At 37.9% G+C, this 17,018-nt stretch overlaps 3 protein-coding genes across 4 annotated transcripts in view; all 3 read left to right on the plus strand.

Annotated features, from left to right (window-relative positions):
* The window catches only part of LOC125819708 (serine/arginine-rich splicing factor RS2Z32-like), a 74,841-nt gene that overhangs the window by 11,831 nt on the left and 45,992 nt on the right, over positions 1 to 17,018 (plus strand). The gene's annotated exons all lie outside the window — the stretch shown is intronic.
* On the plus strand, positions 2,154 to 4,911 carry LOC125819706 (receptor-like protein kinase HERK 1). The gene has a single exon (XM_049499182.1). The coding sequence runs from the start codon at positions 2,318 to 2,320 to the stop codon at positions 4,772 to 4,774; it is 2,457 nt and encodes an 818-aa protein (XP_049355139.1). The 5' UTR covers positions 2,154 to 2,317; the 3' UTR covers positions 4,775 to 4,911.
* LOC125819705 (protein RDM16-like) lies at positions 6,179 to 10,560 on the plus strand. Of its 2 annotated transcripts, XM_049499181.1 has the most exons (7): positions 6,685 to 6,799; positions 7,180 to 7,263; positions 7,341 to 7,464; positions 7,848 to 8,306; positions 8,396 to 8,590; positions 8,713 to 8,873; positions 9,501 to 10,560. In XM_049499181.1, exons 4-7 carry the CDS (start codon positions 7,890 to 7,892, stop codon positions 10,375 to 10,377), a joined length of 1,650 nt encoding a protein of 549 aa, XP_049355138.1. In that variant the 5' UTR covers positions 6,685 to 6,799; positions 7,180 to 7,263; positions 7,341 to 7,464; positions 7,848 to 7,889; the 3' UTR covers positions 10,378 to 10,560. The 2 variants fall into 2 exon arrangements, with proteins under 2 accessions (XP_049355137.1, XP_049355138.1); XM_049499180.1 differs by having other exon boundaries at positions 6,179 to 6,799; positions 7,180 to 7,464.

Genomic DNA, 17,018 nt, shown 5'->3' on the forward strand with positions numbered 1-17,018 from the left:
ATTTTATTTTTACTAATTTATCGAAAAAATAATTCAGTTATGTCTATGCATCAAAGGTCATGACAACATAAATTAGAGCCTAGGTTGCCAAACTTTCTTTCATAATATCGGATCCACGTGACACTATCTAAAAAATAAATATTTCATTTTTCGATATTAAAATTAAAATTATAATTTTTAACTAGAGGATTCTACGACTAAAAGTAAGTCAACATGTTCAATTAAATCTCATTCATTGGTTATTGCTTCGTCACTTGGTGAAATATATCGATTAATTAAGTCTTGGTTGAAGATTTATTTGTTTAATATCTTTTTGTAATGCCAAGTATATATTATATAATGAGTATATTGTTGATGTGACTTTTTATTGTATTTTTTTAATCGAACTCAATATTTTTTGCTTCTCTTTGAATGATATATAATATAGTTTTCATTATAAAAAAAAACAATTTTATGACTTTAGTGTAATAAATTAAAAATTGAATTGCCATGGATAAATTAAAATTCTCAAAAATTGTTTTTGTTGAAGCTATTACAAGGAAACTTCTCCTACATCAAATCAATAGACAAATAAATTTAGTTTAAGTAGGTGTGAACAATCAATGTCTTCTGACAAATTTATTGCATGTCCTTACTTTCTATGACCAAAAAAAAGTTCTAATTAAATTTCTTTTGTTGAAAAATTATTTTATGCAAATAATTTTTTTTAGGTATATTTATAATTTTAACCTCAAAGTAACATAATAATTGGTTATATATATATAAATGATTTTTTAAAGTAATTTTTTAAAAATATATAAATGATTATACTAAATTTTGCTTAAATTTGTAATAAACATAATAAATCCGCCACTGTTGTTGATGTAAAGGAAGTTTCCATTTTAGTGATAACGAAAATTCAATAATTATTTTAGATCATAAGTTAAAATTATTAAAATTTCTGACTTCCCCATATATATTTATTTATATAAACTAAAATTTAAAAAATATATATAGGTTTTGGATACAAAAATATTAAATTTATGTAAATTTGTAACAAACACGATAAATCCGCCCTTGTTGTTGATGTAAAGGAAGTTTCCATTTTAGTGATAACAAAAATTCAATATAATTATTTTAGATCGTAAAATTAAAATTATTAAAATTTCTGACTTCGCCACAATTTTCTCATTATGTTCTAACATCATTTTCAAAAGTCTCACATGTAACATGAGAGACCTTATCTTAATAGCTGTTATCCTCTATTCCATCTAATGGTCTTCCTTTCTTTATTTTTTTTGTAGCTTTGTTCATAATTCTATGCACCAATTTTGCCTTTGACTCTTAGTTTATTTTATTATTTTTAAGTTCCTTTTAAATTCTTCCTTGGGAATTCTTCAAACACTATGTGCCACATTCAACAAATATCAAAAGTATCTTTTTTTGTTGCTTTCACTTTTTTGATTTTTTCTTAAGGTAATTGCATTTATGGTCCTTCATTTATTTTATTTTTTTTAATTTGGATCATTCAAATATTTGATTAAACACATTTTATCTTTAATTAACTAACGTATATGTTTTGGTCCCTTTGTATGAGAAATATGTGATATTTAGACTATTTTTGAATTAAATTACCTTAAAAAATGGAGTAATAAACAAGATCAACAACATGCTCAATGTAATCTCATAAGTGAAATTAAAAAATGATGCAGTGTACATAAATCTTAGTCCTATCTTGAGAGGTAGAGAGACTGTTTTCTATATACCATCAACTCAAGAAAAAACATATCGATAATCGCTAATTGATTCATTAAATTAAGAAGATACGCGATCCAAGGGACTAAACTAAAGGTTAAATGTGTTTAACTAGAAATTATAAGGATCAAAATCTAAATTTGTTGATATTTGAGGGACTAAAATTGCTATTTTCTTATTCTTAAAAAGCTAATCTTGCTTGTGTTAGAAAAAAAATGTGTATAAGGGTAGTTGTGCTTTTCATCATTTTTTTCTCATACACCAAATTGAACATAGAACCATTTTTTCTCCATTCTTAAATTAGACTTCAAATTCTTGAACGCTAAGTGGAACACAATTACACAAAGTTGACAACTTTTTTTTTCTTGAAAGTTTAGTCCATTTGGTGCGTTGGGGTTGTTGATATCACATATTAAGTTCATTTCAAGATTTCAAAGTTTGTTTTTTTTTTCACTTTCTTGAAAGTTTAGTCCATTTGGTGTTGTGGGGTTCTAGTGAAATCAAATTTTAAGTATATTTCAAGATTGCATTTTTTGAACAATGACATAAATATTGAGTCTTTTTTAGCTCCTCATTTCAAGAAATGAAAACCATTATGGATTTTGCAATACTTCATTTGTTTGTTTTGGTATTGTCTGTGTTGTGTTTGATGATATGTGCCTTAGAGTTTGATCCTGTTGATAACTATCTCATAAACTGTGGTTCATTTAAAAATACTACTATAGGTGATAGAGTTTTCTTAGCTGATAACTTGAATTCCCCTCAAAGGGTATTTGTTAATACAACTCTAGAGTCTATTCCATCTAGTTATAGTTCAAATCTTTATCAAACTGCTAGAATTCTTAATGAGACCTCAAAATTCACATTTTCAATCAAGAAACAAGGGCGCCATTGGATTCGCCTGTATTTCTATCCGTTTTCGTATGGAAATTTCAATCTTAGTTCTGCTAAGTTCTCTGTTTCTATTCAGAACTTCACTTTGATCAAGAGCTTTCAATCATTGAGTGGTCCTTTGGTAAAAGAGTACACTTTGAACATTACTAGTACTAGTCTTGTTCTTACGTTTACGCCTTTTTCTAGCTCGTTTGCGTTTGTAAATGCGTTGGAAATCATTTCACTTCCTGATGAGCTCATTCCTGTTGGTATTGGAACTCATAGTTTGAGGGAACAAGCTTTAGAAACAGTTGTGAGGGTGAATATGGGGAATGTTTCAGTGTTGCCTCAAAATGATACCTCGTGGCGATCTTGGGAATCTGATGAAAGATACTTAACAAGCAGGAATGTTTTTCAGTTTGAATCGAGGATACAAGCTGTGAATTACACACGAGGAGGGACTTCTAGGAATATTGCCCCTCCATCGGTGTATGGGACTGCTACGAGGCTGCAAGTGGATGATCCCACTGTTTCTGTAAACATCACGTGGTTGTTTGATGTTGATCCTGGCTTCGACTATTTCATCAGGTTCCACTTTTGTGACATAGTAACTGGCCACAATGATCCAAAAAAAGGAGGTGGTGACCATGAACTATTATTCAATGTTTACATCAATTCCCAATTTGCTTCGAGGGACCTTGATCTTAAAAACAAGACATCAAATGTCCTTGGTTCTCCGTATTACATGGATGTTTTTACAAGGTTAGAGAACATTCACAGCATTGGCATTAGCATTGGTCCAGCAGGTATACGTAATGCATATCCGGATGGCCTCCTGAATGGTCTCGAGATCATGAAAATAAGCAATGTCAAGGGAAGTCTTGATGCCTCAGATGCTGAGATTCAGTCCTCGGTGCCTACTTCAAAGAAGACTAAAACATGGTTGATCATTGGATCAACTATTGGAGGATCGATCATTTGCATCGTTTTGGTTGTGGTGTCTATTCTCTTTTGCAGAAGTAGAATACGGACAACTGTTGATGATTCAACAGAGGAAAATCATACAGCAGTTGGAGCTAAAGAAGCATCTCTCATTTGCAAGTCTAATATGGGGTACCTGTTCCCTCTTGTAGCAGTTCAGGAAGCAACCGATCACTTCAGTGAAAGCATGATCATAGGCTTTGGTGGTTTTGGAAAAGTTTACAAGGGAATTTTGAAGGATAACACAAAGGTGGCAGTGAAGAGAGGATTTCATCAATCACAACAAGGTCTTGCCGAGTTCATGACTGAAGTCGAAATGCTGTCTCAGTTTAGACATCGCCATTTGGTCTCACTGATCGGTTACTGTAATGAAAAGAATGAGATGATAATCATTTACGAGTACATGGAGAATGGAACTCTTAAGGATCATCTGTATGGTTCGGACCTTCCGAATTTGAATTGGACACAAAGGCTTGAAATTTGCATAGGATCAGCAAAAGGACTTCACTATCTTCATACTGGTTCTCATAAGGCAATCATACACCGAGATGTCAAGTCCTCGAATATACTTCTAGATGAAAATCTCCAGGCTAAAGTTTCTGATTTTGGACTATCGAAAATTGGTCCAGAAATTGATCAAACACATGTTAGTACTGCAGTGAAAGGAAGTTTTGGATATCTTGATCCAGAGTATTTGACAAGGCAACAACTAACCGATAAATCTGATGTCTATTCCTTTGGTGTTGTTATGTTTGAAGTCCTCTGTGGAAGGCCCGTTATCGATCCCTCTCTTCCCAAAGAATCGGTAAACTTGGTTGAATATGTGATGAAATGTTTAATGACAGGAGAATCGGAGGCAATCGTTGATCCTAGGATTGCACATGAGATTACACCAGAATCTCTGATGAAGTTTGTAGAGACTGCTGAGAAATGCTTGGCTGAATATGGTGCAGACAGGCCGACTATGGGAGAAGTTTTGTGGAACTTGGAATATGCATTGAAACTTCAAGGGAAAGATGAAAAAACAACACAAGAGAACAAGATATCGGATAATCAGTTGGATAATAGTGTCTTAAGTACTGAATACAGCATGGGGAGTATGACTGATCTTGCTGGTGTTTCAATGAGCAAAGTTTTTTGCCAAATGGTAAAATCTGAAAACAAAGACTCATGTGATGTATGTTAGGATAAAATGCAGGTCTCTGCCTTTGGATTGTATATTTGTATTCTCCTTTCTTTAGATTTCTATGTTATAACAGATACTTGTGTTGCTTCAATTGATTTGAAGCCGCGGTTATACTATACATACATAAGTTTTCATTAGGGATTTTTTGTTCACTAGCAATTCAAGTGTTCATGTGTCTCTCTTCATCATCACATATTCACAATTCAATGTCATAATGGTATTGCATTTATCATTTTTGGCAAGTTTATGATGTTCTTCAACTATACAACAACATACTACCTCGTGAAGGTAGAGAGACTGTTTCTAAAAAGACCCTCGACTCAGGTAACACATATCAAAGCAAATTTGATGTTCTTCTACTATACTTCCACAAGGTCTCCAAGATTATGCACATATGAGATGAACATATGTTGAATCCTTTTGGCTTCTAAAGTTCAGAAAGGGTTCTTGCTATAACTCCAGGCTGATGACTCAATGATGCATATTGAAGATTATCCATTTCTTCAAGTGAACTTTCCAATTTCGGAATAGTTACGGAATCTCCATAAATAGGATTAAATCTTATTCCGTTGTATTTACATGAGGTTTTTCTTTAGGAAAGTCCTCGAAAGAGCATAGTTGATTCATGATTTATATTTCATCTTTCATTCCCTCTTTCTTTGTTTCGAGAAATCTATCGTTCTTTCTTTCTCTTCCTTCTTTTCCAATCGAGATGTTTAAATCGTGCAAAAGCTCTATTTACATCCGTCATTCTATGAGTCACTTCATTTTTGTGTATGCCATCGCCACTCACTTTAGTGACATTTACTAATTCGGAACTTAATTTGAAAGTCATATGACTCACGCATTTTCGGAATGCAGCTAATAACCACTAATGCCAAAGTATGTGAATTGTGATGATAATTATTTTCTATGATATGAAGTTTTAATGGTTCCATTATTTTTTCACATCTCCTAGAGTAACTTTTATCATTAGCAAATTTGCTACAAAACATATAGAAGTAAAACGAATCTAGACCCACTGTAATCTCAAACACTAACTCATGAGGTAAGAATTATCACCTTGTCAAAACATGGTGACCACATGTCGTTTCCTCAATCGACGTAACAATCAACATCCCTTTTTTCTGCATTCAAAACTAGACATTTATTACGTGAACAATATATAACAATATACTATAAAATCTCCTTTGTGATAGCCTTCATTTTAGTTAGGGGAATTTTTGTTAGACAATCGTGACAAAATTTAATAAGTATTAATTTCATAGTAGTAAAATTTAATAGGTTTATATTTATTTATTTTTTTAAAAATATAAGTACTTAAAACCCGACCCATTAGAGCGCCAAATCTCAAATCCATAAATCTATACGAATTTGAAAGAAAAAAAGAGTTTCAGAATCCCTAAAGAAAAATTGATAATGGAGAGAGAAAAATCGAGTAGGAGAGAAAGAGGATCCAGGGACGGCGACGGCGACGACGATCACCGCCGTCATCGCCACCGTTCGAAGCATCACCGTGACGAAGAGAACCGACACCGGTCCGATGATCGGCGACGTCAAGACCGTGAGAGATCGATTGAACGTGAAGGAAGCAGAGATAGAGGTCACGATCGCGAGGATGAGAATCAACGTCAGATCGATGATCGGCGACGAGGTCGTGAGAGGGAAGGAAGCATAGATAGAGCTTATGATCGTGAAAGGCGGGAGAAATCACGTGATCAGGATAGATGCGAGAAATCGTTTGAGTTGGAAGTTAACAGAGAGGATTCAATGGAGAGAAGAAATTCGCATAAGAGGAAAGATAGAGGAGAGAATGTGGATAAGAGGAATGTAGATGAGAAGAGAGTTAGGGGTTCGGAGGTTAAGAAGGACAAACTGAGAGTTGGGGATGTGAAGTTGATGCATAAGGAAGATGTGGAAATCGATGAAGAAAAGAAGGGAAAAGGATTTGAAATGAGAACTGTGAAGGAAGAACCGAAACCGGAGCCCAATGACTATGGACAGGGTGTTGATACCATTGATACTGTGAGTTTTTTTGTTTCAATATTGTTCTTCCAAGTTGCATATCACATTTACATTGTTGTGTTGCTTTTACCTATGTTTGTATATGTCTTTCTTAGTTCTTATTTCCATGCACCTTTGTTACTGGGATACAACGCTGCATACTTCTGCATTGTCTTTATGAATTACATTTCTTAATTGTTGTTGAAATTGCACCCTAGGTGTGGCTTCCTCTCTTTATTATGTCTTAAGAAGTCTGTAATCTGGTTTCTTTTTTATCTGATAGAGCGTCACTTGACTAGTCTGGCACGTCTTGTTTCTCAGTTGTATGTTGTTGTATATTCTATTGTTTCTTTCATCAGGATGTTTGTCCTGATTTATGCATTTGACTTTCTTATTTGCAGAGTGTGGCAATGGGATCATACAGTGCAGCATCAAGGACTTCCCCTGATAAGCCTTTGACTCGTAGTGATTCTCCTGCTACCAAGGTATCTTCAATTTCTACCACAAATGAAAATAAGGGAGTTAATATTAACAGATTTCATAAGGTTCTTGGGAAATCTAGTACAGATGGGGCAGCTCGTGACACTGGCAAGAGTGCGACCTTATCGTTTGATGCTAAAGGAAATGCAAACGATCTCAAACAAAGGCATAAGGCGCTGAAAGAAAAGCTTAAGAGAATTCCTTTGGTAAGTTTGCATCTAAACACCCAGCTTATTTCTACAGTTTGTAAGTCTGTTCTCCTTTTACCTGGGCTCCCTATTCCTATCTCTTTCTTTAGTGGGAAATGAGAAGCACTACATGATTAAAAGCTAAGTTGCTTGGACTCTCCAAATATGTTGCCGCACCCGTGTCGGATCCTCCAAAAATGTACTACTTTTGAAGGATCTAACACGCACCCGACATCATTTTTGAAGATTCCGAGCAACTTAGATTAAAAGTATGCAGAAGGGCCTTAGAGAGAAGAGCTTCTTTTTTATCCTTTTCCCTCTTAGGTTTATAGGGAAGCCTTCCCTTTGTTTTGTGTCAACGATCTTAAACTATTATTTATGTTCTCTTTTAATTTCTGTAGTTAATCAAGGGTGCCAACTCTACGAGAGATGGAAGTTCACAAATGGGTTCCAAGGAGAGCCGTAAAGCCCCTTCAACCAATGTGGCGATATTGCCGCCACCAGTTGCATCGTCAGATGCAGGGATATTACCCACTCCAGGTTCAGAACGTAGCACATCATCTATAGCTACCATGGTTTCTGTAAATATGCTACCCAGTAGCTTGCCTCATGTTGCGGGCCTCACAGCACAGAGCTACGAAGCGATGAAGCGTGCGCAGGAGTTTTCTGCTAAGATCGAATTCCGGCAGGACCCGGACTGTCCCTCCCTCACTAACATGTTTCCTGGGCAAATGCCTCCAGAGGTTATAATTCAGCCAAAACTCGCTAAAGCCACCGTTCTTCGTTTGGATGCATTTGGCAGGGAAATTGATGAGCAGGGAAATGTGGTCAATGTGCCTAAGCCATCTAGCACCCTTAAGGTACGGCTCATACATGTTCAGGCCATCTTTTTTAGTGTTTCTATATTTATTCAAATAGCTTGTGGTGCTGACTTTGGGTTGTTGTGCAGGTAAACATCAATAAGCAGAACAAAGAGAGCTTCCAACTTCTCAAACCTGAACTTGACATTGATCTTGATAAAAATCCTCATTTTGATCCGAGGATGGGCATTGACAAGAACAAAATATTGAGGCCCAAGAAGATGTCATTTCAGTTTGTGGAGGAAGGTAAATGGTCCCGAGACGCAGAAATAATCAAGTTAAAGGTACTTCATAATTTGTTCTCGTTGTTGTATTTTCACATTCTTTTGTGATTCTCTCTTTATTCTCCTTATTACTCTTGAATCTTGATTAGGTTTTATTAATTATGTAATTTTTGATTTTGCAGAGCCAATTTGGTGAATTACGAACCAAAGAGCTGAGGATAAAGCAAGTGCAATTGGCAAAGGCAAAAGCAGAGCCTGACATAAATCCAAATCTTATTGAGGTGTCAGAGAGGATTATCACCAAAGAAAAATCAAAGGAACCAATACCTGATGTTGAGTGGTGGTAAGTTGTTTCAATCTCCCTTTTTTTTTACTTTTTTTAGTCTATCACGTGCTTTCCCCCCTAGTGGACCCTTAATCTGTCTCCTCACTCGATGTTGAGGCCACTATGCGTTGTGTGTTTAGTGAGTTCCACAGATGGAAGTGGATCTTGAACACTATTGGTCTTGTGTCTAACCATCAGATGGATAATTGTTTTGATGGGTCTGTGTCCTGGGTGCTTCTAGTCTGTGTACATCACTTATAATGTGACTTATCTCCTTGATGTGGTTATGGTCTCTTATCTTGGCACTGTCCTATCTGCCACACTTTACACACTCTGGATGAGTTCATGTGATGTGAATTTCTCTCCCCTTTTAATATAACTTTCGTTTAAGAAGAATCCTACAAAATTGACATCTGCTACTATCAGCGGTCCACACTACTGGTATTGTGCAATTATAATGTGATTGAAAGGACTTAACTTTTCCATATTTTATTCAATTTACATGATGTGTGGATGATCCTCGGGTGTGATCTCCAAATTTTCTTTTATAGCTATGCTTACCTTGTTTTAATCTTCTTAATTCCAAAAAATGATGACTTTGACTAGACACTTAAGTATTTCTTGTTTCTTCATCTGACATGCCAGGGAAGCTCCTCTGTTACGATCTGGTGCTTATGGTGTTATGGTCAACGGTAACTTAACTGATGATATGTTGAAGATGGAGAGGATCACCATTTATGTGGAACACCCCCGTCCTATTGAGCCTCCTGCTGAACCTGCTCCACCTCCTCCACAGCCACTGAAGCTGACCAAGAAGGAGCAGAAGAAAATGCGCACCCGGCGCCGAATGGATCAGGAGAGAGAAAAGCAGGAAATGATACGTCAGGGCCTGTTAGAACCACCAAAACCAAAAATTAAAATGAGCAATCTTATGAGAGTCCTTGGCTCAGAAGCCACTCAGGATCCCACAAAGCTTGAAAAGGAGATTAGAAGTGCTGCTGCTGAGCGTGAGCAGGCTCATATAGACAGAAATCTTTCTCGGAAGCTCACTCCTGATGAGCTTCGTGAGAAGAAAGAAAGGAGACTCTTTGACGACCCAACTATTGCGCCAGAGACGATAGTTTCAGTATACAGGATCAATGACCTTTCACACCCTCAAAATCGCTTCAAGGTCGATGTCAATGCACAGGAGAATCGCATGACGGGGTGTGCGGTTATCTTGGGAGATATAAATGTGGTGGTAGTTGAAGGTGGTAAAAAGTCCATCAAGCGATATGGGAAACTTATGCTTAGGCGAATAGATTGGGCTGCTGCTGTTAAGAAAGAAGACGAAGACGAAGATGAAGAGAAGCCTCTCAACAAGTGTGTGTTAGTCTGGCAAGGGATTGTTGCTAAATCGAGCTTTCATAGGTTTTTGGTTCACGAGTGCAGGACTGAGGCTGCTGCTCGTAAGGTCTTTGCTGATGCTGGGGTTCTTCATTACTGGAATTTTGCTGTAGACTTCAAAGATGATGAGCTTTAATTTCTAGGGAAATCCTCACTTTGAACTCGAATATCTAGACATTTTGTTTGATTGTGTCCCGCTTTCATGGAAGACATTTTCTGCGGTTCAAGGCATGGGAGGAATACTACAGTAGTACTCTTTTTGTAGTTTCATTTGCTGAGCAGTTGTGGCACCTCTCCAATGCTTTGGTCTCGTGTTTGTTTCTTTTGTATGGTGATAGCTTTAAAATGTTTTTGAACTGAACTGATTTAGGATTACTGCATCAAGGAAATTCAGAAATAGGGGAGTGGTCAATAGTCTCGACCCTTTCCTGGACCCCAAGCATAGCCTCTAATGCACTGCGCTGTCCTTTTTTTTTAGGTGAGTGGTATATGGTTGGCTTTTGCACCCTTTTTTTATTGAATGGCTGGTGTCCAAGTCAACTTTCGTGCACCTCGACTAATTCTACGAGATGTATATGCGAAAATATGCCTTAAAAAAATGACGAGACTATACGTAGTGTTTTTCCAACTCATTACGGAAGTTCTCATAAAGTTTTCAGATTTTTGTTTGGATGCTCCAAGGCATCAGATCCATAGGCTAATAAACACGAAAAAACTAAGAAAGTCGCGTAATTCCTAAAGTTGGCTCATAAATGTGAAAATATTCCTTAAAAAAATGGTGGGACTATACGTAATTGTCATGACTCAAAGTACACCTTAGACGTGACATGGCGTATAAGACCCCGAAAGGCCCTACACAAACCACTTGACATACATATACACAACATCATAGAGAAAAGCATGAAATCTCACAAGTACAAAGTTTGACATATAAGCGGAAGTACATCAAAGTCTTGGCAAGCTATCTATTACATCAAAAGAGTGGTTGGGATGTAACCCGTACACCACATACAACGTCTGAAAATGAAAACATAAGGAAATCAATAAATGTGACATTGTCCTCAAAGTATGAGGACTCACCAAGTCTTCAAATTCTCCAAGTGCTCACTAGCCACAAACGGAGGGAGAAGAAGCATCACACCTTACGTCATTAAACAATGTAGGCACAAGTATTCATTAGTACATATGAAATATACTAATTATGAGGGATATGCATAAACATGAAAATATGATCATAAAGGGACATAATAGGAAAACATGATATGCATGACCAAGCTAAATGTAGTAAAACCTGTAAAAAGGATCGTAAAGTATGAACATAGTCAATTCATCTTAGAATCATATGAAAACTTCATAAAACCTTAGAAAGTAACTTAGTTCATCTTGTGGGATATTAGCTTTAATCGAAAATAGACCATGTGATCTAAGTACATGAAAATCGATAAAACCTGGTTTTACCTACTTTAGGGATCGTTTGAACTTGAAAACACTGGTTTGCCCCTCGGACCAACTGACTCCATTACAAAGGTTTTAACAGACGTCTATGAAAATTTCGGCTAAAAAGAAGCCGAAATTCCGGCTCTCCAAAAATCCATACACTATAGTACATGAAAATCGATAAAATCTGATTTTACCTGCTTCGGGACTCGTTTGAACTTGAAAATGCGCCGGTTTGTTCTTCCGGACCAACTGGCTCCATTATAAAGGTCTTAACGAATGTCCATGAAAAATTTCAGCAAAAAACAAGTAGGAATTTCATATCACAATTTTCAAGGTCAAACGAGCCCAGAGTAGGTAAACTCCTCATTTTGCCGATTTTTGTATTCTATAGTCCATGGATTTTTAGTGATCCGAAATTTCGACGTGATTTTTGTCAAAAATTTTCATGAACGTCCGTTAAGACCTTAGCTATGGAGCCAGTTGGTCCCCACAGGCAAACCCATCAATTTTCAAGGTCAAACGAGCCCCAGAGCTTGTAAACCCCTATTTTGCTATTTTTCGTGTGCTAATAGTCCATGGATTTTTGGTGATTCGAAATTCTGACATGATTTTTGCCAAAAATTTTCATGGACGTCCGTTAAGACCTTAGTTATGGAGCCAATTGGTCCCCACGGGCAAACCGAACCATTTTCAAGGTCAAAGGAGCTCCAAAGCAGAGAAACCACTCATTTTGCCGATTTTCGTGTTCTATATAGTCCATGGATTTTTGGTGATCCAGAATTCCGACGTGATTTTTGTGGAAATTTTTCATGGACGTCCGTTAGGACCTAAGCTATGGGGCTAGTTGGTCCCCACGGGCAAACCGACCTATTTTCAAGGTCAAACGAACCCCAGAGCAGGTAAACCCCATATTTTGCCAATTTTCGTGTGCTATAGTCCATGGGTTTTGGTGATCCGGAATCTAATGTGATTTTTGCTGAAATTTTTCATGGACGTCCGTTAAGACCTTAGCTTTGGATCCAGCTGGTCCCCACGGGTAAAATCGGCCCATTTTCAAGGTCAAACGAGCCTTAGAGCAGGTAAACACCCCATTTTGTTGATTTTCGTGTGGTATAGTCCATGTATTTTTGGTGATTCGAAATTCCAACGTGATTTTTGCCAAAATTTGTCATAGACGTCCGTCAAGACCTTAGCTATGGAGCCAGTTGGTCCGCACGGGAAAACTTGTCCATTTTCAAGTTCAAACGAGTCCCAGTGCAGGTAAATCCCCCATTTTACCGATTTTCGTGTGCTATAGTCCATGAATTTTTGGTGATCCAGAATTTCGACGTGATTTTTGCCGAAATTTTTCATGGACATCCCTTAAGACCTTAGCTATGGAGGGAGTTGGTCCCCACGGTCAAACTAACCCATTTCAAGGTCAAACGAGCCCCAAAGTAGGTAAACCCCTCATTTTACCGATTTTCGTGTGCTATAGCATGGATTTTTGGTGATTCGGAATACCGGCGTGATTTTTGCCAAATTTTTTCATGGACGTCCGTTAAGATCTTAGCTTTGGAGCCAGTTGGTCCTTACGGGAAAATCGACTTATTTACAAGGTCAAACAATCCCCAGAACAGGAAAACCTCTCATGTTTCTGATTTTCGTGTGATATAGTCCATGGATTTTTGGTGATTCGAAATTCTGACGTGATTTTTGCCAAATTTTTTCATGGACGTCCTTTAAAACCAGAGTTGTGGAGCCAGTTAGTCCCCATGGGCAAAACGGTCCATTTTCAAAGTCAAACGAGCCCAGAGCAGGTAAACCCCTATTTTGTCGATTTTCGTGTGATAAAGTTCATGGAGTTTTGGTGATCTGGATTCCGACGTGATTTTTACCAAAATTTTTCATGGAGTTCCGTTAACACCTAAAATGTGGAGCCAATTGGTCCCCACGAGCAAACCAGCTAATTTTCAAAGTCAAACGAGCCGCAGAGAAGATAAACCCCTCAATTTGTCGATTTTCGAGTGTTATAGTGCATGAATTTTTGTTAATCCAGAATTTCGACGTGATTTTTGCCAAAAATTTTCAAGGACCTCCGTTAAGACCTTTGCCATGGAGCTAGTTGGTCCCCACAGGTAAACCGGCCCATTTTCAAGGTCAAACAAATCCAGAGCAGGTAAACCCCCCATTTTGCCAATTTTCGTGTGTTATAGTCCATGGATTTTTGGTGATCTGGAATTCCGACGTGATTTTTGCCAATACTTTTCATGGACGTCTGTTAAGACCTTAGATATGGAGTCAGTTGGTCCCCACGGGTAAACAGACTATTTTACAGGTCAAACGAGCTCTAGAGCAGGTAAACCTCTATTTTGCCGATTTTCGTGTGCTATAGTCCATGGATTTTTGGTGATCCAAAATTTTGAAGTGATTTTTGCCAAAAATTTTCATGGACGTCCGTTAAGACCTTAACTATGGAGCCAGTTGGTACCCATAACCAAACTTGCTCATTTTCAAGGTCAAACGAGCGTGGAGCAGGTAAACCCCCCATTTTACCGATTTTCGCGTGCTATATAGTTCATAGATTTGTGGTGATCAGGAATTTCGACGTGATTTTTGCCGAAATTTTTCATAAACGTCCGTTAGGACGTTAGCTATGGATCCAGCTGGTCCCCATGGGTAAATCGGACTATTTTCAAGGTCAAACGAGCCACAGAGCAGGTAAACCCCCCATTTTGCCAATTTTCGTGTGCAATAGTCCATTGATTTTCGATGATTCCAAATTTTAACGTGATTTTTGCCAAAATTTTCCATGGACGTCCGCTAAGACCTTACTTATGGAGTCAGTTGGTCCCAGGGGCAAACCGGCTCATTTTCAAGGTCAAACGATCCCCAGAGCCGGTAAACCACCAATTTTACCGATTTTTATGTGTTATAGTCCATGAATGTTTGGTGATCCGTAATTCCGACGTGATTTTTGTCGAAATTTTTTATGGACGTCCGTTAAGACCTTAGCTATGGAGCTAATTGGTCCCCACGGGAAAATCAACCCATTTTCAAGGTCAAACGAGCACTATAGCAAGTAAACCCCATACTTTGCCGATTTTCGTGTGCTATAGTCCATGAATTTTTGGTGATCCAGAATTCCGACGTGATTTTTTCCAAAAATTTCCATGGACGTCCGCTAAGACTTTAGCTATGGAGGCAGTTAGTCCCCACGGGTAAACCGTCCCATTTTCAAGGTCAAACGAACCCAGAGCAGGTAAACTTCCCATTTTGCCGATTTTTGTGTGCTATAGTCCATGAATTTTTGGTGATCCATAATTTCGATGTGATTTTTGTCAAAATTTTTTATAGATATCCTTTAAGACCTTAGCTATGGAGTCAGTTGGTCCCCACGGGTAAACCCACCCATTTCAAGGTCAAACGATCCCAGAGCAGGTAAACCTCCTATTTTGCCGATTTTTGTGTGCTATAGTCCACGGATTTTAGGTGCTCCAGAATTGCGACATGATTTTTGCTGAAATTTTTCATAGACGTCCGTTAAAATATTAGTTGTAGAGCCGTTTTTGGTCCCCATGGGAAATCGACCCATTTTCAAGGTCAAACGAGCCCTAGAGCAGGTAAACCCTCATTTTACCAAAAAAATTCATGGATATCCGTTAAGACCTTAGTTATGAAGCCAGTTGGTCCCCATGGACAAATCGATCCATTTTTAAGGTAAAACGAGCCCCAGAGAAGGTAAACTCCCCATTTTACCAATTTTCGTGTGTTATAGTCCATGCATTTTTGGTGATCCAGAATTTCGACGTGATTTTTGTCGAAATTTTTCATAGACGTCCATTAAGACCTTAGCTATGGAGCCAATTTGTCCCCACGGGAAAATCAGCTCATTTTCAAGGTCAAACGAACCCCAAACCAGGTAAACCCCCCATTTTGCCAATTTTCGTGTGCTATAGTCCATGGATTTTTGGTGATCTGGAATTTCGACGTAATTTTTGCTAAAATTTTTCATGGACGTACGTTAAGACCTTAGCTATAGAGCACAATTGGTCCCCACTGGCAAAATCGGCCCATTTTTAAGGTCAAACAAGCCCTAGAGCAGGTAAACCCCCATTTTGCCGATTTTCGTGTGAAAGTCCATGGATTTTTGGTGATCAAGAATTCCAACGTGATTTTTGCCGAAATATTTCATATACGTTTGTTAAGACCTTAGCTATGGAGCCAGTTGGTCCCCACGGGCAAATTGACCCATTTTCAAGGTCAAACGAGCCCAGAGCAGGTAAACCCCCTATTTTGTCAATTTTCTTATGCTATAGTCTATGGATTTTTGTTGATCGGGAATTTCGACGTGATTTTTGTCAATTTTTCATGGACGTCCATTTAGACTTTAGCTATGGAGTCAATTGGTCCGCACGGGCAGACCGGACCAATTTCTAGGTTAAACGAGCCCAGAGTAGATAAACCCCCATTTTGCCGATTTTCGTATGCTATAGTCCATGGATTTTTGGTGATCCAGAATTTCGATGTGATTTTTGCAGAAATTTTTCATGGACGTATGTTAAGACCTTAGATATGGAGCTAATTGGTTCCCATGTGTAAACCGACTCATTTTCAAGGTCAAACAAGCCTCAAACCAGGTAAATCCCCCATTTTACCGATTTTCGTGTGCTATATTCTTTGGATTCTTGGTGATCTAAAATTTCGACGTGATTTTTGCCAAAAATTTTCATGGACTTCCGATAAGACCTTAGCTATGGAGCTAGTTGGTTCCCACGGGTAAACCGGCCCATTTTCATGGTCAAACTAGCCTAGAGCAGGTAAACTACCAATTTTGTAGATTTTCGTGTGCTATAGTCCATGGATTTTTAGTGATCCAAAATTTTGACGTGGTTTTTGCCGAAACTTTTCATGGACTTCCATTAAGACCTTAGCTATGGAGCCAGTTGGTCCCCACGGACAAATCGACCCATTTTCAAGGTCTAACGAACCCCAAAACAAGTAAACCCCCCATTTTGCTGATTTTCATGTACTATAGTCCATGGATTTTTTGTGATCCAAAATTCTGACTTGATTTTTGCCGAAATTTCTCACCATCGTCCGTTAAAACCTTAGCTCTTGAGCCGGTTGGTCCCCACGAGTAAACCGGCCCATTTTTAAGGTCAAACGAGCCCAGAGCAGGTAAACCCTCCATCTTGTCAATTTTAGTGTGCTATAGTCCATGGATTTTTGGTGATTCGGAACTCCGACGTGATTTTTGCCAAAAAATTTCATAAATGTCCGTTAAGACCTTAGTTATGGAGCCAATTGGTCCCCAAGGGCAAACCAACATATCTCCAAAATACTCATGAATTAACA

This window comes from Solanum verrucosum, unplaced genomic scaffold, assembly GCF_900185275.1.
Source record: "Solanum verrucosum unplaced genomic scaffold, falcon-dt-bn FXZP01000255.1, whole genome shotgun sequence".
Taxonomy (NCBI): Eukaryota; Viridiplantae; Streptophyta; class Magnoliopsida; order Solanales; family Solanaceae; genus Solanum; species Solanum verrucosum.

What these genes read in the sequence shown, in the direction of transcription:
- LOC125819706 (XM_049499182.1), top strand. Translation starts at nt 2,318, where the DNA reads ATGAAAACCATTATGGATTTTGCAATACTTCATTTGTTTGTTTTGGTA.
- LOC125819705 (XM_049499180.1), top strand. Translation starts at nt 6,194, where the DNA reads ATGGAGAGAGAAAAATCGAGTAGGAGAGAAAGAGGATCCAGGGACGGC. An exon ending in CAGAAATAATCAAGTTAAAG is followed by an intron (nt 8,591 to 8,712) that starts GTACTTCATAAT and finishes TTGATTTTGCAG; the next exon opens with AGCCAATTTGGTGAATTACG. An exon ending in ATACCTGATGTTGAGTGGTG is followed by an intron (nt 8,874 to 9,500) that starts GTAAGTTGTTTC and finishes CTGACATGCCAG; the next exon opens with GGAAGCTCCTCTGTTACGAT.